This window comes from Helicoverpa armigera, chromosome 7, assembly GCF_030705265.1.
Source record: "Helicoverpa armigera isolate CAAS_96S chromosome 7, ASM3070526v1, whole genome shotgun sequence".
In the NCBI taxonomy this organism is placed as follows: Eukaryota; Metazoa; Arthropoda; class Insecta; order Lepidoptera; family Noctuidae; genus Helicoverpa; species Helicoverpa armigera.
In genome coordinates this window covers 12,763,660-12,785,037 of record NC_087126.1, presented here as the reverse complement: position 1 = coordinate 12,785,037, position 21,378 = coordinate 12,763,660, and the positions used below count along the sequence as shown (strand labels likewise).

The 21,378-nt window shown below is 38.4% G+C and overlaps 1 protein-coding gene across 1 annotated transcript in view; it reads right to left on the bottom strand.

The window, feature by feature from the left end:
* Nucleotides 1–21,378, bottom strand: part of LOC110373154 (uncharacterized) — a 188,893-nt gene that overhangs the window by 3,101 nt on the left and 164,414 nt on the right. The window contains exons 3-12 of the mRNA XM_064035462.1: nucleotides 9,656–9,808; nucleotides 9,108–9,285; nucleotides 8,482–8,733; nucleotides 8,094–8,342; nucleotides 6,596–6,855; nucleotides 6,069–6,210; nucleotides 5,589–5,729; nucleotides 3,471–3,631; nucleotides 3,176–3,246; nucleotides 331–3,059 (exon numbers count right to left, since the gene is read on the bottom strand). Coding sequence (XP_063891532.1) covers nucleotides 331–3,059; nucleotides 3,176–3,246; nucleotides 3,471–3,631; nucleotides 5,589–5,729; nucleotides 6,069–6,210; nucleotides 6,596–6,855; nucleotides 8,094–8,342; nucleotides 8,482–8,733; nucleotides 9,108–9,285; nucleotides 9,656–9,808 — 4,336 coding nt within the window. The remainder of the gene's footprint in view (nucleotides 1–330; nucleotides 3,060–3,175; nucleotides 3,247–3,470; nucleotides 3,632–5,588; nucleotides 5,730–6,068; nucleotides 6,211–6,595; nucleotides 6,856–8,093; nucleotides 8,343–8,481; nucleotides 8,734–9,107; nucleotides 9,286–9,655; nucleotides 9,809–21,378) is intronic.

Sequence of the window (21,378 nt, the reverse complement as noted above, 5' to 3'; positions counted from 1 at the left end):
TAAGTTTTAAAATGTTACATCAAAATGATATGAATGATAGGTTTGTAGACAACAATTAGGAGTTAGAATTGTTGTGTAAGTTTTCAAAAATATTTTTTGATATAAAAGCGTGATGACCTAAACCAAATCGTAAGTAATCAATGGAGCAATTACACCATAGAAAACTTAACCAGTTACTGATCAAGAGTTACGAACGCTACGATATGACTTCCATAAGTAGGCATTACTAGCATTTGTGAATAGAATCATCAAATTATCATTTTCCTTTAATTACATAAATCAATCACATAACATATAAATTATAATCATAAATTATGTGATCCAACTAACCTGAAACTTAGCCTCATCAATATCCTCGCCGCCTCCATGCGCGTGCTGATGAGAACACTTCTGCGCCACCTGGTGTAGTCTCTGCAGCAACCCGTCCACAGCTACCTCCGTCTTACACAGCAAGTTCTCTATCGACACGTGCCCATTATTCCCGGGCTGGAACTCCGGGAACTTCACCGTAGGCGGAGAGGGAGGCGTCGGAATATCATCCACTACTTCGTCCTTAAACCTCACGTGGTTCTGCACTTTTGGAGTCGGACTTGCACTGTTACGCCGAAAAGACTGCCGCTCTGATAATGGAGGACTAAACACCCGCTCACCAGGAGCCCCATTCAATAAATCAGGACGATTACTAAACCGCCTGTTCATCTGTGGAGAACATAAAGAAAGTGCTGTATTGTTCTTCAAAATTGTATTCTTGGTCTCCGAGTTGGATCTCACGTGACGGCTCTGTAATGTCATAGAGCTGTAGTTAGGCGATGAGCGAATATTCTGAGCTTCTTCGTCAGTCAGTCTGTTCTCGTTTTCTAAGTTTCTGTATGTGTTCAAGTTGCGTTGGAAATGGGGGGAGCCAATGCTGGCTAATCGCTGTTCTGGGTTCCTAATCGGTGATTGCTTTTGTGAATTCTTCAGTCGAAGTACTTCAATGCTAGGTACGGGAGGTAGAGGCGGCTTCTTGGGAGGTAGCAAAATCGGTGGAGGTGGTGACAGCACTTTGTTTTCTAACCTCGGTGGCAATTGTGGAGGGTTCGGCATACATTGTTCGTTAATATCGCAGATGACTTTGTAGTTCAGCTTCCTATTGTTCAATGTACTGAAGTGGTTGTTTGTAATCTCAACAGCACTCAGCTCGTTATTTAGACATGTGAATGAATTTGATCGCGGTCTTGGAGCGGGTACAGGTGGGACCTTTGGAGGTCTTTCAGGAGGTTTCTTACAATCGGAGTTTTTTCTTCTCGGCGGTGGTCTAATTTCACATACGTCAGGAATAGAGTCGGAGTTCTGAATTTGTGTTTCCACTTTTTCATTGTCATCGGAATTCTCTTCGGATTTATTCTTGTCTTTACTACAACAAGAGAACATTCCTTTTCTCTCGACTGTAGGGTATTCTATAACGTGGGCTTTTCCATTAGATTGTTTTTCACCAGCCTGGCTTTTTCTTTTACCTTTAGGGGAATCGGATTTCGTTTGAGTAGCAACTTTGTTTTTATCTTTGAGTAAAAGACTATTTCTGGCATCGCTCAAACTTTTGGCTGCGAACATGTTCCTTATTTCGCTAACGCTTAAAGTTCCCTTCACGACATCACCGTTCGCAGTTTTTGCTTCTGTGTTTGCTTGTTCGTTTTTTGCTTCAAGTATTTGACTATGATTAGCATAACTTACTTGTTCTCTATCTAAAGTGGATGAGTTAGAAGCTGGTGGAGGTGGAATGATATACGACATTATTTCTTCTGGAGTCAACTCTATAGCTGGAGTAACTTTAACAGTAGGAGGCTGTATAGTAACATTAGCTATAAATTCTTCTAATGCATTCTTCTTCGGTGCATTTGCTAAGTTTTCTTGTGAATTCACTTTGTCATCAGCAAACGATGGCGGAACTACGGGTAAAATTTGAGGCACTTGCGTAGCACAGTCTAATTCGTCGGGCGTTTGTGGGGGAGGTATCAAAGTTAAATCTATAAGCTCAGCATCATTATCAACTACGCTCTCTTGATAGAAGTACGGGTACTCAGCCGCTTTCGTTTCTTCTTTACTACTCTTTTCTCTAAGTTGTTTCAAATATTCCTTTAGATTTGGTTCCTTATTGTCTTGCGTTGCGTCAGGGCTGACTAGACCAAAACTAGTTCTGACTCCTTTACCCGTGGACTTATTTTGATGTTTGCGTATAGGACTACTCGTGGGCGTATAAAGCGAATCATTGTCACTCTCTGAGTGACATATATCACTGTTCAAAGCTATTAAAGCATCAGTCAATCCACAGTTATTCAGTATAGCACTGAGACCTTGAGACTGTCGCGTGGTTAAACTATTATTGTCTTTTCCATTCTCCGGTACAGTTAACCCGCTCAGTCCTTGGTTTATAGTTTCAGTCAGTAACAGCAACGAGTCACTATGTCTCAGTATGCCAGGCGCATCATCCGTCATTCTACTAGTATTAGACTCTGTATCACTCTCTACATTATCTACACAAGTTTCTTTACCAACTAGCTCATCTCGTAAATTCTCATGATAAGTATCGAAATCACAATTTTCAGTCAAATATTGTTCGGAGTTTTCAACTAATTTCTGCATTTCCGCTACTCTTCTTAGCACCTCTTCGTTTTTAGCTTCTACTAGCCTGGGGTTGTTCGACGCGTTCTCTAAGAGTTCCATGGACAGAACGCTTTGAAGGTCGAAGCCCATGCCGTCGTCGAGGTAGCAAGCGTCATTGGGATCGAAGAGTCTGAAGTCATCGTTCCTCTTACATTTCTCGAAGTGGACATCGTGGCCTAGTAGACCTGATTTAGAATCATAGCCTATTAGTGGGCTGGAGTTGTTGCTATGGTTCCTGTTGTTGATGTTGGTGTTCATGTTGGTGTCGAGCGCCTTGTTCTGGTCGGGCGTGGAGTGGTAGGGGGGAGGCATGCTGAAGATGGCGTAGTGCTTCTTCGACATCGTGTTCATGTCATCGTAGTGGAGGTAGCTCCATTTAGCTGGCACCACGTTGTGTTGCGACAAGTATGGTGGAGCTGGAGCAGAAAAACAAGATTTAGGTAATTATTTTATTATAGCCACACTAATTAATAGACAAACTAGTCGGTCACACCTTCCGCAATTTAGTAAATTAGTATTAGTAACGACTTACCTATATCTTCTGTCATGGGTTCCCTTTCTTGTTCGACATTTAATTCTTGACCAGTCACAAGACGATAGTACCTGCAAAAAATATTCATTTATTTAATGTACTCGCTGCCTTACTATAAACACACATACATAATTATAAAATAAAATAAGCATGAAACATAGAAAATTTAATGTATTAAGTCTATCTACAAACTTCTCTCAGACACAACACTCGTATGCAGTATCTCGATTTTTATTTCCCCTTTTAACCGATTTTTTACCTAAAAGTAGCCTATTTCAAGCTTCTTACTACATACCCAGCAATAATAAGCGGCATCTCAGCAGCGTCCCTCTCGTCCATCAGCAGCGCCAGCACCCTGTCTCTCTGCAGGAAGATGGCGACGTCGGCGCCACCGCTCGACCAGTCGCGCTTCACTCTGATGCCTTCCACCTCTTCTAGAGAGGCGATTGGTTGAGGCTGTGGAGTATATGGTAGAGGATTAAAAATAAAAAATCGGTAAAAAAACTTTTAAGTTAAACGGTTTTATCTTATGTGCACTGAAAACTAGAAAATAAAAAAATAGTTACTTACCTGTCAACCTACGTAGGTGGTCCCGGTCACATTAGACTAAAATAAAAACGTGGGGCCCCTGTGAAATCCTACCTATGGCAAAGCATATCTTTATACTTTGGTAGATCATGAGCTCGGCGTTCGCTGGTGAAGCCGCTACGGCTGATTATTGATTGTCAAAATCTCCAGTTACGATTATAGTAAGTCGATGCAATCCACACCTATTATACCTCTAGAAGAAAGTACTACAGCAATAGTTAATGGGCCCCACGTTTTTATTTTAGTCTAATGTGACCGGGACCACCTACGTAGGTTGACAGGTAAGTAACTATTTTTTTATTTTCTAGTTTTCAGTGCATCATTATTACACGGTCTCTTACCTGACAATTTCCAGATACTTTTTTTTTAACAACCCCAAAAATCATCACATGTCCTCTCTTGCTGTGGGTCAGCAGCGGTGAGGGAGTGCCAGACTCTTGACTAAAGACCGTTTTATTCCGTCGTAGGCCTTTTATGTACCAGGGCCGCGGTAACTCTTTCGAACAATCTCGCAGCCCAGGCAGGCCTTGGCCCTGTTGGGCCCCGCTGGAGTTACTGACAGTTTTCTACTTGTGAAGCCCTTTCATTTGATACCCATATTGGTGGGATTGATAAAAAATTGTTATCATCCATTTGGTAGAGGCCGCCATCTTGGATTTCGATTTTGCATAGTAAATTGTGTTCTACTTGTTGAGACCTTTCATTTGATACCCATGTTGATGGGATTGATAAAACCTACGTTATCCGCCATTTTGTAGAGGCCGCCATCTTGGATTTTAATTTTATATGGTACATTGTATTCTACTGGTTGAGAACTTTCATTTGATACCCATATTGATGGAATTGATAAAACCTACGTTATCCGCCATTTTGTAGAGGCCGCCATCTTGGATTTTAATTTTATATAGTACATTGTATTCTACTGGTTGAGACCTTGCATTTGATACCCATATTGATGGGATTGATAAAACCTACGTTATCCGCCATTTTGTAGACGCCGCCATCTTGGATTTCAATTTGGCATAGTAAATTGTGTTCTACTTGTTGAGACCTTTCATTTGATACCCATGTTGATGGGATTGATAAAACCTACGTTATCCGCCATTTTGTAGAGGCCGCCATCTTGGATTTTAATTTTGCATAGTAAATTGTATTCTACTTGTTGAGACCTTTCATTTGATACCCATGTTGATGGGATTGATAAAATCTACGTTATCCGCCATTTTGTGCCGGCGGCCATATTGGATTTACAATGTTATTGATATTACTATATTGTATTGTCATCGGAATTAAAGGTGTATACAAAATTTCAGATCAATCGGTTGACAGGAAGAGGGTGAAATTTGAATTACTAAATTTGACCCAAGAATGAATAAATAAAACAAACGGGGTGAGCTAAATAAAACCGTTTAAAAACGGTTTAAAGATGTCTCAATAATACTGACCAGCTTCTGATTTTTTGAAAGGAAAATAAGTTTTATAATTATTAGCCCAGCCCTTTCTAAGACAGTTTCAGGTCGGCTTCCAGTCTAATTGGATGCAACTGTGTGCCAGTCTTTTAAATGGAGCGACTTTTCAACCCAGTTACCCGGGCAATCCGATACTCCTTGGTAAGAATAGTAAGTAAGCAACACTCTGGTGAAACTCCAGTCTAATATTTATGTGGAGCCGTTAATTAAGAAAACTGTTATGGCGAGACAACTTCCATGCCACCAGATTGTGTGGTGTGCAGGATTTACTAATCTAGCAAGCCTATCTTTTTATTAAATTCTACTCAAACGTCCTAGCCTACTCCCCTCCATTCCTCTCATCATCATGCCCTCACCACAGAGTTAGTTCTGCCGACGATCTGGCTGAGTCCGAAGCGTGGAGACACGAGCAGCACTCGCTCCGGCCGGCTGCTGCTGAAGCACTTCGCGCCGTAGCTCGGCAGGCCGGCCACGATGTCCAGGTAGTGGAGTTTGGCCTGTGAGTTATAAAAATATAGATGTAGAAGAAAAATATACAAACATTCGAATTGAAAATGTTCTCCTTTTTAGGCAGACGATAGAAAAATAGAATCATCTTCATTCTGTTTCCCTAATCTAGGCATTTGTTTTCAGCAAGGCACTTAATGTGTTTTTTTCTTTATGAGTACATTTTGTAGCGTTCATTGTAAAGTTTTCTTTTGACAATTTGGACCACAATACCAAGTAGTTTTTGGCTAACCGTTATTGGATCTTTTTGTGACTACAGTTTGATTTAGTTCCTTTCTTTCACATTGCGTTTCTATCACAAAATAGTTCCGATAGTGTTAACGTTTTACCTGTAACTGCGTCAACTGCCTCTGGCTGCCAGTCATCTGTGAGTTCAGTTTGAGGAAGTGCGCGATCAGTCTGCGAAGTTCTTTGCGCTTCATGCTCTCGAGTAGACCGCTCGGAACGAATCGCTCTAAGCCGAACTCTCTCCTGAAAATATCCAGGAAAATTATTAGAAAGTAAGAAAATCCTTCAAAATACTTAGTATATCCAAAGCCTTCGTCTTTTCGTAGAAGAGACAATACCTATAGATGTAATGTAGAATTACCTACCGTTAAACATCTTGAATATCGATTTATCTTTCTTGGAAAAAAACATTCTAGAGGTAGGTAGATTATTCAATATGGAATTCCTCGCTAATGCTAATGTTCGCCATTGTTAATCCGTAAAGTGTCAATCTATCGATTCGACTTATTCACCTATATAGATACTTTACAGTTTTTAATTCGACACAATTGAAAGTTGTTTCACAATCTTCAATGCTATTTTATTGTATTCATTGAATATTTGAATAAAAAAACTAAAAAGTACTCACTCAACAGCCTTAACAGTGAGCTTAGCTGGCGACAAATTATTAGCCAACGCGTGTTGATGCATATGCAGGGCCGCCAGCCTCAACGCCACTTCGGGCTGCAGCTCCGGAGCAAAGCGTTCCTGAGCCACATCGTTACAGCATTGCATGTACAAGTAGTCCAGCGCTGCTAGGTCCCGCTGAGCGAGCTCGGCCGCAGCTGTCGGCATGAACACGATGCGGAAGAGGCAACGCATCTTGTAGGACCCCGGGCGCGCTGCGATCTAGAAATTTGTTGGAGAAGATTTTTTAAAGAGGTTTAAGATTTCTCAGTATAAAAGCTAGGTGCATCTATCGGTATGTTTTGTTTGAATGTGCACCGCACAATATATTGCCGGTTCACCTTAATATTTGTTCTGTACTGATTGTTGGTGTTCCCACAACCTGTTTTGAGTAGTGAAATATAATTTGTACGAGTTGTCTTAACATTGATGATGATGTCCTCCTAGCCGATTATCGGCTGCGGCGGCTGTTCTCATGTAAGGAGATTATAGCCAACTGCGCAGGACATATAGTGCACAAGCATTTGCGCAGACACAGGTGCACTCCCTATTCCTTCACTCTCATAGCCCGATGGGACGGCAATCCGACACGACCGGAGAGAGATCAGGCGCAGGACCGACATTTACGTGCTCTCCGAGACACGGGTGTATCAATCACCAACTTCCAGGCTCCGGGCTGCTTTGTGAAAGTCTTCTAAAACCCACAAAGCGATTTCGGCCCGACTCGGGAATCGAACCCGAGACCTCGTGCTCAGCAGCCACACTTGCTACAACTAGACCAACGAGGCAGTCGGTTTTTTTTTTAACATTATGTGGATGGCAACACCCTGCAACAGCCACACACTTTGTTGTGCCTTCCAATCACCAACTATTTTACTACTACTACTACTACCCTACTATCCTATTATGCACTTCACCTTGTGTCTACACCATCACAGATTTATATTGGTCATGGCAAATCCTTCACCTCAGAAAATGAAATTCACAGTACCGTAATTTTACGTCGAAAACGAGATATATTTTGAACCACGTAATAAAGTATCATTTAATATTAATTCAATTTGAGGCACACGTGACGCACATATTTTGCGTCCAACCGTAATAATATGGATTTGCTTCAACGAAAATCCTTGACGTATTTTTCGTAACAAAATATACGGCGGTCTAAATTGTATATAGATTCTGAACTACTTGACTTACCCAGCTGATTACCTGAGGATAAGAGAATTATTAGCTGTAATAAATATTGGGTAGTCACAAAATTCTTTGCTAAAAAAAATCTTTAAAGTCCCCCGAAATTACTTTTGAATTTGTAAAACAAGGCACAAAGATGATTTATTTGTATTCCTCACCCAAAATTCTCATCGTTATAAATCTCAAAATTCTTACTAATATACTTCGACTATAGCATTCGTAAAAACTAAAGCATAAAAAATAATATCGTATGCTCTCGTACTTACCCTAGCTAAAGACTCCTTAGGATCCAACAGCGTGAGCTTGTTCCTCTTCAAACTCTTGACGTGTTCCACCACCAGACTGAAGTGCTCCTCCGCCGTGATGCACAGCTTATCCTTGAGGCTGGTCACCACGTCTGCCACCGTGGTCGTGGTGTCATACTTGAAGGACTTGGTTTGACCATTCTCGAGGAAAACCTTTAGGACATTGGCCATCGGAGGCAGGCATAGGTCTCCGAGGGAGAAGGCTGATGGCTGAAATTATGGGAGAAAAACAATTTAGTAAAGTTGGGCAAGAAACCACTATAGTTTGTAATAATTATATTTATAAAATTTTCTATCTTGCTAAGCAATCATGTCTTCAACAAAGTGAGAACTAATAAACATCACTTACAGGATACATAGGAGCACCATTCAACTGCACGGAATCAGCGAACCGAACTCTTGGTGGCCTTGCCCTCAACCTCGCTCTCTTGGCAGCTGACAGCAGAGCTGATCTCCTAGCAGGATTACCACTCCTGGCTGGTTGGCAGACACGCAAGGTGACCTTATCGGTGCAAGCTCGGACGGCGGTGATCACGTGCTCTCGGGCAGCCAGGCTCACGTCTTCTCCGTTGACGCAGAGGATCTGGTCTCCGGGTTCCAACTGGAATTAAGTGTAGAAAAGGTTATAATATTGTGTCAGTTTAGCATTATAAGTTGGAAGAACGTAATTAGTTATAACACTTTTGAAACGTTCTTGAAAATTTTAAATACATATTTATTTTTTGTTTTATGTCGTGTGTACCCGGATTGAATTGAAATACATACTTTCTATACACACACTAATTAAACTATCTAAAATTATTAATAATTAATTCGTGAATTGAAAGTTTAGAAGATTTTCCCTATTTATTAAACTGTGGAATTATACGGCTATTGCGAGTCTTTTATATTGAAGCAACATCCTCTGCATCACTGGTCCACTCGGTTGAGTCAGACGCCAACGTAGCCTCATTATATTAGCTTTAATTTCCTTACCTTCCCCACACTAGGCGAGTTATCAGTGACAAACCGCACGAGCACGGGTCTCTCAGACCCTGCGACGAACCCGAAGCCGAGCTCGGGGTCTCTCTCCAGCACCACGTCGCGCGGGGCGGGGGGAGACTCGCAGGAACAGCCTTCTGGAGCCACGTAGGTTGTTGTCTTGTTGACGTGGCTGGAGAATTATAGAGAGGGACATGAGTAAATTCAATTTTTTGGTGACAATTCCTTGAATTTGAAGTTTCTTTTTTGTTGTAAGTTGAATAATGTTTTATTACATTTTTGTTGCTTTTTTTATTACCTACGTTAAAAATGAAAATCACTTTTGACGTCTGTAGGTATTTCCGGGGTCAAAGTCAACAGCTTCTTCCTACAGTATTTTCGATGTTTCCAAAGATCAGTAGGCTCCTCGGAGGGCTTATAAAGACACACATCACCTATAAATCACACAATTTATTTTGCAACATCCCTAATTTCGTGCTATTTTGATTTCAATGTCATATTTAAGTATCAATACTTAATAACAGACAGCAAAGACCACTCACTTGATATAATAAGGTTTCCCATGGCAGTCCAGCGCCTGCTCCCATCCATAGGGCAGTTCCTCTTCATCCTGCTCGCTGCCACTCCCGCTGCCTTCCTTGCCAGTAGGCCAGCTCTCAGCTGGTGGGAGCCAACTTGCTGTCCTTGTGATGTGACTGGAAGAGAGAAAAGAGGACGTTATTGTTGAGGTCTTAAGGTGTGTTTTTGAATGAGTTTTGCAGAGTAGAAGTTGGTCCTGGTCGTGGCTGTGAATAAAACTACTGTAAACTTGTTCACAATTGAATGAAATTATACCTTCTATTTTAATTTATGATAATTAGTCACGAAAAATTATGAAAAAGGGTATGCAACACAGTAGTAGTCAATAAAACAGAACCATTACATTATTAAAACCAAACCATGACATTAGTAAATCCGAATTTACGGTCTTTAATTCACACCGTTTTGCATTATAGACTTTGTGGCCTCCTCATTTACATACAAAACTACTGTTTAAGCCGACCACAGACCAACAAACAATAAAATTACCATGTATCATTAGCTTCCAACAAACCAATGGTAACAGTCATGTCACATATATAAGGGGTATTTCAAATGTATGAGTGTGGTAGCCGCGTGGCTATGTGCCAGGGAACCCTGGATGCATTTCCTTAGTGAATAATATCTGACCTTCTTTTGCCTTGTGTGGAGATTTCAATGGAATTTGAAACATAACGTAAGGAAAGACAGCAAAAAGATACCTATCTGATACGCTTTAAAGATTAGAAGGTAGTTAAGTTTTAGGTCTCCCGCTGTCCTATAACTTAAAAAACATACAAAAAGAACTCACTTAATACTGAGAAATAAATATCAAAAATAAAAAGCGTGTAATAAACTAAAATAAAAACGTGGGGCCCCTGTGAAATCCTACCTATGGCAAAGCATATCTTTATACTTTGGTAGATCATGAGCTCGGCGTTCGCTGGTGAAGCCGCTACGGCTGATTATTGATTGTCAAAATCTCCAGTTACGATTATAGTAAGTCGATGCAATCCACACCTATTATACCTCTAGAAGAAAGTACTACAGCAATAGTTAATGGGCCCCACGTTTTTATTTTAGTCTAATGTGACCGGGACCACCTACGTAGGTTGACAGGTAAGTAACTATTTTTTTATTTTCTAGTTTTCAGTGCACATAAGATAAAACCGTTTAACTTAAAAGTTTTTTTACCGATTTTTTATTTTCTAGTTTTTAGTATTTAATGAAAATGCCTACCGAATATTCCTCATTCTATCTAATTCATTTAGTGCATCATTATTACACGGTCTCTTACCTGACAATTTCCAGATACTTTTTTTTTAACAACCCCAAAAATCATCACATGTCCTCTCTTGCTGTGGGTCAGCAGCGGTGAGGGAGTGCCAGACTCTTGACTAAAGACCGTTTTATTCCGTCGTAGGCCTTTTATGTACCAGGGCCGCGGTAACTCTTTCGAACAATCTCGCAGCCCAGGCAGGCCTTGGCCCTGTTGGGCCCCGCTGGAGTTACTGACAGTTTTCTACTTGTGAAGCCCTTTCATTTGATACCCATATTGGTGGGATTGATAAAAAATTGTTATCATCCATTTGGTAGAGGCCGCCATCTTGGATTTCGATTTTGCATAGTAAATTGTGTTCTACTTGTTGAGACCTTTCATTTGATACCCATGTTGATGGGATTGATAAAACCTACGTTATCCGCCATTTTGTAGAGGCCGCCATCTTGGATTTTAATTTTATATGGTACATTGTATTCTACTGGTTGAGAACTTTCATTTGATACCCATATTGATGGAATTGATAAAACCTACGTTATCCGCCATTTTGTAGAGGCCGCCATCTTGGATTTTAATTTTATATAGTACATTGTATTCTACTGGTTGAGACCTTGCATTTGATACCCATATTGATGGGATTGATAAAACCTACGTTATCCGCCATTTTGTAGACGCCGCCATCTTGGATTTCAATTTGGCATAGTAAATTGTGTTCTACTTGTTGAGACCTTTCATTTGATACCCATGTTGATGGGATTGATAAAACCTACGTTATCCGCCATTTTGTAGAGGCCGCCATCTTGGATTTTAATTTTGCATAGTAAATTGTATTCTACTTGTTGAGACCTTTCATTTGATACCCATGTTGATGGGATTGATAAAATCTACGTTATCCGCCATTTTGTGCCGGCGGCCATATTGGATTTACAATGTTATTGATATTACTATATTGTATTGTCATCGGAATTAAAGGTGTATACAAAATTTCAGATCAATCGGTTGACAGGAAGAGGGTGAAATTTGAATTACTAAATTTGACCCAAGAATGAATAAATAAAACAAACGGGGTGAGCTAAATAAAACCGTTTAAAAAAGACTTCTGTCCCTCAATATGTCAACAATTTGAATAACTAGACAATTTGCAAATCTAACTAATGTTTTAAACTTTTAAACCAAAAATAACTCCCTGCATAACATAACATACAGGAGATTCTCCAAAACCATAACGAAGTAACTGAAAATTTTATGAAACAATGTTAAATCCGTGGGCTCTTATCTGGAGTTCTTCAAATATAATGTAGCCATAACCTTTGTGGCTCATTACAATGAGAGATAAAGCAGTTACCACGTTATGCTCGTGAACGGTACAGCAGATATTTTGACACCCTTTGTAGCGATTGTGCTTTTGTGGAATACGTTCTTCTGTACGATTGTAATGTTCTATGATAATTATTTTATGTTTCTATGGACTGTATATTATGTATCTACTAGCCCACGGAACAGGATTGGGCCGATTTGAATAACTATCAGTTTTAGTTAGGGAGCCTATTTATCGAGGAAAGCTTTTTTATAAAGGTGTGAGTTTTTTATAGTAGTTTCCTCAGAACGTAGGCTAAACAGTTGTTGGGAAGGTAGTCATTTTATAAATGTTACTTTGGATCTTTTTCTTTACGATTTACAAGCACCTACCACCATTACCTAATTTAAAATCGAAACTAAATAAACATAAACCAACTAACAGTATTATTTTTACCTACCATTTTTTACTCAAAAACATACTCTCTGAACTCCCAACCCGCAGTAGCATCCATCTTACTTTTTAATTTAGCCAAGAAAAATGCTTAAGAGTTGCGCCACGATCGCTTTGTTGTGAAACAATACGAGCCCGGTTTAAATATACATAGCTGTAGGTACTGTTTTTACTGCCTAATGACAGGGCGTGTAAGGTGCAGAAGGCTTATTCCTTAAATTGTGAGAAAACAATCGTATGAAAAAAGCTGAGTTAGAAGAGAAAAGTTTTGACACTTAATAATATTTAAAGCCATTAGAACATGTGACTATTTCATAAAAGTTATCTCAAGAAGGCTTCAGCGGGTTGGCTTCAGTCCCACGTTGTAGTTCCGTAGTCTGGGAGAGGCACAAAATATAAATGCAAAAGTAACTCTATCTGTGTTTACGTGTTCAAGTTGTAACAGCTAAACTGATTGATATCAAAAGGAGAATAGAGAGCCTTTATTTTACTTGACCTTATAATCACGCTATCACAGCGCTGTCACACGACCGGATTTTCCACTCGGTTTTTTAACGAGCGATTCGTTCAGTGATAACAAGCCTGTCTTGCGGTTTTACAATACGCGCAGCACCGTTTGTTTGAATTGCTCGGAAAATCCACCAGTATGAAAGCGCTATAAAAGGACTGAGTATGTAAAGGCCTTCTGCATATCCACATCTTTTGTGTATCTCTGGGGGATTACCTACTTCTCAATTATGTGTACGTTTGTTTGATTCGTTTGTAATAAATGTAATCTCGTTAGCCGCTCTGTTGCTTCCCGTGCTGTGTACTTAATTAAAATCGCTGAGAATGTGACACCTTTGGTAAAGGATTGAATCTGCTCGACAGAATATCGAAAATTAGGACGTAGGTACTGTTAAAAGAAATGCGAAGAATACTATCTCTGGGTCTGCTGATCGTTCACAACAATTCTACTGAACTGATTTAAGGTACATGGATAGTCTACAGCCTGAAAAGGTCATAGGCTATTATTTATATGGTTACAGGAAGGGCTTCTACTGGGACGTGGGTAAATCCATGGATTATAGATAACCTCAATTGTTGTGATCACAATACTTATTGCAAACGTGTTATTTACCGATTTTCAATTGATCCAACTTCAGACACTGTTTGAAATTCCCTACAATAAACAGGCATAAAGAAGAAAATAAAATAGATAACACAAAAGGGGTTCTCCTTTCATCCAAAAATAAAATAGAAAATTACGTTGATCAAATAACTTGTTACCAAAAAATAAAGATAAAGTTTATTCGTAATAAAATTGATGTGGGTCCGGAATAAACGCCCTCGCGTCCGCCAACCTGTAGCGACTTGATGAGGTTAGGGTGAGGTCATACTGATAGCGATCAGCGGGGAATACTTAAGCCAACTGAAACTTACAGCGTATTGGTAGTCGCTATGTTCGATATGAAATATAACTTTCCACTAAAATTCTAAGCTTGTGTTGTTGCATTGAGTTAAGTTGCTGAACTAAAATTTAACAAAATTCCGCAATTGGTTTGTGTAAAAACTTTTAATCCACATTTCATATTGGCGCTAATTTAGATTATATTTTGCTCGTTGCAAATGAGAAATTTTCACACATCAAATGAGCAATTTTTATATAGCAAACAAAGTAATTTACAACTGTAAATAAAACCGTACGAAAAAACCGCCCTCCTTTTTCTTTACTCTCGCTTACACTGTGACCTCACCTCTTCCTCAATTACAGACATCGCCGAAACTTTTTATTTACGTTACGCGACGCGACATAATTTAGCGTAACGCATTACGCTTTACGTCGCGTAACGCGTAATACGTTACACGTAATGCCGGCCAAATTATCGTGGCAACGGTTTACTTAAACTGTTCTCTTTTCTTGTTCGCAAATGACAGTGAGTTTTGGTTTATTTTTGTCATTTTATTTATTACCTGAAGGTGTACCTAACAAGTTTTTTTGTGGGTGAGATTTGCTGAACTAATGTTTCAAAAAATTGGACGATGAATGGTAAGTATATTTTTTAAGTTGTTCGTAGTGCGATTTAGAAAGACAAAAACACACTTGTATGTGTTTTTGTGAATTAGGACTGCGAGTGTCCGATTTACTTTTGCTATTAATGGATTGGTATTTTAGTTATGAAAGCGCAATAATTTTTCTCAGAGTACATAGTAGTCCTCTTTATTTACCTACATAATCTCAATACCGTTACAAAAAGAAGAGACAGCAAAACTGTTACAGTAATGAGTATAAGAAAACTGAAAGTCCCTGAACTTTAAATTCACCCAGCCCTAAAGGGTCATTAAACTTGATTCTCATAACAGACACGCGTTATCCACACGTGAACAACATTAAGGTAGCAACTACATTAACGTGCCAACATTCATTATTCACGAAAGTTAACATTTCGTTGATGCGAACATTTCCTAACAAAATCATGACGAAAGTAAATTGTTGCGAGTTTTTTTCTCTCGTGAAATATTGTGTGTTCGCGAAATCTAGACGTTTTCTTGAGAAATTTTCATGAAAAGTACATCCATTACTTGTACTTTTTAAAAAGATTTTCTACCTCTATTTGATGTTGGGAGAGTTTTGAACTGAAAAGGTGGTTTCAAATGGTACGGAAAATTGTTTCAGTTATATATTTGACGTTTTCAAATGTGCTGGGTAGTTTTTTCTCGTTGAATACAATATCGTTTCAAAAGTGCGTTGCTTTTCAGTAAGCTAACAAAAGGGTTTTTCATTTAGTGGGCAATCATGTTTATGGGAGTATCTTTAGGAATTTTGTTATCATAGCATTTATCATGATCAACTGATAGGCAATATTGATACTTATTGAGATAAGTATAGCTCAACACTTTAAATGAAAACTTATACAAGAACGAACACTACAGCTCTTATAAGAGTAACAGCATTTTTAATCCAAACACCTTCACTCAAAAATTTCCATTTCCAATTTGAAAAATAAACAAAAGCAAAGTAATCTAAAAAGCGGTTAACACCAACCCGCCGCCGCCGCCGCCGCCGCCGTGGTAAACGGTTGATAATCGTCCCGCACCGGAACCGGCCCGGGGGACCGGACAAATTGCAGGTACGACCATAGAGAAGAAAATTACTAGTGGACGTGCCATAACAGAAAGCCTCAGAAAATCATCATCTCCCGAGCCTTTTCCCAAAGTCGGGGTCGGCTTCCAGTCTTACCAGATTCAGCTGAGTACCAATGTTTTACAAGGAGCAACTGCCCTGCCTGACCTCCTCAACCCAGTTACCCGGGCAACTCAATACACCTTTGTTAACTGGTGTCAGACTTACTGGCTTCTGACTACCCGTAACGACTGCCAAGGATGTTTAATGACAGCCGGGAACTACAGTTTAACATGCGTGTTCTTCAGACTAGATAATTTAATATAACACCCAAGATCGTTGATGCTTTGTTAGTTATCTCGTAACTGGTCGTTTTGGTCATTCTCACCGTACATATTTGACCTAGTTGAAGGTGCCTGGCCTACCTGCATTATGGTAACTCCGCCCATCTCTCTTTACTCCATATGGGTCCACCCAAACGGCCGGCGGCCGGTAGGCTCACCAACTAAACTGTAGTTAGGAATATTGTTCTTTTTTTTTTGTTTTTTGTAAAAAGTTTTGCGTTGGAACAAGGTTTTAAAACGATTGAATTTTCCACGTGGAATTATAACACGAATTTTTTGGGTCATTTTGTTTGGTCTCGTTTGTGGTTTTGAAGGACTGTCGTGGTGAAATTGGATTGGAAAAAAATCTGCCATGAGTAGATTGAATATTATATATAGTATAAAGTAGTAATTTTATTGACAGTTCAATTAAATACCTATTAAGAGCGAATAGTGTGTAAAACGATAATGCCAAGAAAGATTCATATAAAATGGTATGGAAGAAGAAGTCTTCGACCCCAAATAATAATTTGACACAAAGGCAGTGGAATTTTAACGTATACTATAAGATTAGTGTTAGGTTGTTAAATTAAATATGCGTTCATTTGTTTATTTGTTAAATAAATATCTTTCAACCCATCAAAAAGTATTTTAGTTTCTTCCCAAAATCATGGTCCCTCTACACAACGTATTGACCGGACATGCAGGCCGAAGGAATTCGTAGTTACGATTGATTGTGCTCCGTACGTGACCGTTTATACCGAACTTCACGGGTGATGCGATCAACGTAAATCTATTGACGAAAATTGTAATAGATTTAGTGTGGGTTAGCTGTAGGTTTATTTGTGTGAGCTGTATTTAGATACTTTGTGGGTTTTTTCAGACCAATCCATCTTTCATCAGTGTCGGCTGTCTAGATTCTAGGTAACGTCGACATCCACAGATTTTTTTACCCTTTGGTACACTACACCTATGTAGTTAGTTCTGGGAAAACTCAATAGAGGTCCGGAGCTTTTAGCACAAGTGCGAGCATGCCACCCATTGGTAGATATCCCTTGCTGCACCATCGTCACCCGGTGACACTGAAAAATAGGACTCACGCGATGTTCTGAGATGACCAAAAGTTTGTTTGTATAACAAACTTTTGGTCATTTTGGACAGGAGATGAAATCGCGCTATATTATACTACAATCTATTGTATAATTGTGTAGGTTTATCTACGACCGTTTGTGTAAACCTATACGTTTAAATACTAAACCGTCCATTAGGCTTAGTGGTGAACATTTTAACTGTATTAGAGCAAAGCGTAAAAGCTGTCAGTAATCGTATGTGTTTTGTAGATGTTGTAGAAATTAATAATCACATTGTGTTGTGTTTCAGAAGACTGAAAATATTATGATTTTGAGACTTCAATATGGTTCATTATGTATTTTATTCATATATTTACTGCTATGTTTTATCAACAGGTCGATTTACGTTCCAATTTAAAAAAAAATACTTGCAAAATTATCCACATATTTTATATTGATATACAGCTTAGGTAAGTAGTTTTAAAGTACTGGGAAAGTAAAAGAAGGAAAAAGTTATTAAGTTAATAATAAGTGAATAAGTTATAGAATATATTTCCTAAACGACCTCAAAATAACCTAAGTCTGCACAATCCCACAATAACCAAAAACTAGTCACAATCTATATGAAAATTTCCCAGAGATTTTCTCACAGTGAAACTTTATTTTATTTTTCTACGTCTGGAACATGCCTCGACGTCGTCGCGTCCCGACGTATATGAAGGCTGAGAAAGTGCACACGACTGGGAAACTGACCTGAAAATTGTAGCTGATGAAAATACTGTGAATTTGTGAGTGAGGGAAGACGGGTTATGAGCTGATGGCAGTAAGACTATTTATTTATTATGGTGTTTTTTGTGTTGGGAAAATGTTTCGTATTGAGATTTCCCTATTTACCTATTCCGTCGCGGGTCTTTAAATATTCATTAGGAAGAACCCTTTATAACTCACACACAATCAATTATTATGAGAAAGCGGCAATAAATATCAGTATTCCTTTCTATCTACAACAATACGAACCTAATAAACAATTATATAAATTGATTATTTACCGGACTTAAAAAATAGGTATTCAATTCAACTACATGTTTTTAACCTCAAAAATAAATCCACAACAATTTAAACCACAAAATTCCTACCTTAGAAAATACTATGCTGGCACTAACGAGAGGTGCTTACATTCCTTCTGGCTCACTTGCAGGGGGTCATAGCATTCAAAAGCTAGGGGGAAGGGATTAGAATATGAAAATAAACGTTTTATCGTCTAGGGGTCACATTATAGCACACGAGAGCTTGAACAACAATGCCGGATTAGCTAGACCGTTCCCGGTTTTGTGCAATGCTGAGATTACTCCGTAGGGCTGGCAGGAAAATATTTGGAGAGGTAAGGGTCGAAATTGCTGAACTCATACTGAAAACTGGTGCCCGTCTTCGTTATTTTTGTTTGACAAAGATTTAATGTCCTAATTCAATGAACTGAATTAGAGGACGCTTTTAGGCATCATCAGTTATCCTTGTACCTTAAAAATTGTGAACAGTTACACAACAAAATTTGAATGGTAGATATGTATAGCTTATTGAGTTTAACTTTAGCTACATACAAAGTAATGCACGAACCTAGGAAAAACATTTACGTACTTGATTAAAAGAGCACATGAATTCACAAAATCATGTGTATCACTTATGTACATAAAAAATTACCACAAAACTTATACAATATTTGCAAGAAACCTCCATACTTATACTAATATGTGTAGAAGGTAAACTTTAACCAAGTCATGTAAAACATAACTGCCTAATTTAAACTTAGTTCGCACGACGCAGCCCTAACGATTCCCTGTTATTACTTTAACACTTTTGCGCACATTTGCCTCAAAATATATATAAATATGAATGGGATTTAGCTGGCTGTGGGTAATAACACCAACTTGAGGTCCTAAATACCTCCGCTCATTGTTATTTTGGCAGACCGAGGGTAGAGAGAACATTTTTTGAGGATTTAGAGTGCCGGTACACTGTAGACTAAACAGGCGACCCGGTGGTAGGCAATTTTTTTATTTATTAATCATCACTATCATTGCAAGAATTTCCCAATTCAAAAGAGTGGACAAACATATTAACGTTCTAATTACTGTAACATAGAATGCACAATACATTTTTATGTACACCTTTTTTAAAGATAATTTGATTCCAATCAAAGTTTTCAGTCAGTCTGTTACCGGCTAAATACCTCATCTTTGTAATGTGCATACTAACATTCATCTTCATACTAATTTCTGAACCTAAAAAAATCGGCCGACTAAAAGTTTTCAGTGTGCGGCTACTCTTAAGGATGAATAGTTTGGTCCTCAAAGAGAGGATTATGTGGCTGAAATGCTTATTCGGATGGCCTTTGTGCGATTGTTGCCGACTAGATCTAGGATTTGAAGTTGCGATTTCAATGACAATTGGGTATGAAGACGAATGTTGAGATCTTTGTAGAAGCCAAATCTACGAAAACCTTAGGACCAAACAATGACTAATACTTCTAGAGAAATATTACACGCGTATGGTAATTCTAGTCAAAAAAATAATAAATACGAGTCTTTAAAAATAATAATACACTAGCTTCCACCAGCCAGTGGTTTTACTCGCATCCAGTAGCAGCTACTCCACGCACTCGAGTAAAAAGTCTATAGCGTCGATAAATGAGCTATCTAACATGGAAAGATTTATTCAAACCAGTCCAGTGGTTCCAGGAATTACAGCGTTCAAACAAAGAATCTCTTTACCATCGCAGTTTTGAAATAAAAGAAAATTTTATCATGTAGTTAAGAAATAGTTGTCTAAATCGGCAATTTTCTGAATCCCACTAAATGATATTAAGTAACAGTTCGTTCCTTACGGTTTATCAGTCGTAAATTGGCCGGATGGCGGTTCGCACACGTTAAATGTAGCGGAACGGCAACGATACGGCGACGGCGCGGCGGAGCAATTAAAGTTTAAACTATTTGTGTGAGTTCCTGGGGTTTCATACGAAATGCTTTGGACATCAGTTTTGTAATGAGAAAAGTATAAAATAATGACAAATAGTGTTTTCAAATTTTGGTGCTGAAGACTGATATTTTCACCCATTTTTACAACCTAAGGAGTAGTAAAGTGTAGCGTAAATTATACATAACTTTTTCATAATCTGCCTAGCCTTTTCGCAACTATGTTGGTTGGTATGTTCCCAACTACCTCTATAGGTATATGACTCTTTGTGGCTATAAAAGCAAAATTCAAGAAACTTGAGTGCCGGTGCACTTTATATTGTATTGGTAAAAAAATACTATCAAGTAATTTAAAATATGTAACCAAAATAATTTAGAAAAATATTAATTCAACCTCAATTTTAAAAGGTCTTTTACCAAGCAAGATTTCCAACAGAAAATTCAACCACGAGAATAAATGAAGCGGTATATCAAAGCAGATGAATCTTACAAAATAAGATTTCACCGACAAATGCAAAGTCTTTCCTTCCTCTAACTCGCAAATTAATTAGATACTAAACTCGAAATATGGCAAGGTTTATTAATTAATTTCCGTGGAAGAGCCATGTATAAGGTATTTAGATATTAATGAACATGTGTATATTGTTGTTAAGTATATAAGTTTAATTACGGAAGATTAATTTTAATTAAGTTGGTTATTTTTAGTGTTACAAATCATTGCTAGATTTCCTTGGATTCGGAAAAATTTAGGGTGAAATACTCAGAAATTCGAATAGTTTTTTCCTATCCAAAATACACACTATTTCTAACGTATTGTAATGGTATTTTAAATTCCCCGAATATCTTTCTTTCTAATCCTTACACATGAAAACCATCAAACGGCTTAAGGCGAACACAGACACAGATTTATGTAGCTATCCTATTTTGGAGTATTCAGATACTGTGCCCACATAACAAGACTTTCTTTTATTACAGTTTTGAAAGCCACACAACACAACATGAGCAGAATTGCGAGCTCGTACTAGTAAAGACATTGATATTTACATCAACACACGACCAACAAATTCTTGATATAAATATTTAAACTTCATACGAGTAAAGGTATTAATATTCGCGATCCATTAATATCTGTCTGGCAATATCATTTGCGGAATTAATTTAAAGTATGTATGTTCATCAAAACGTCAGCCTGTCAGAATTCCCATGTGGACCC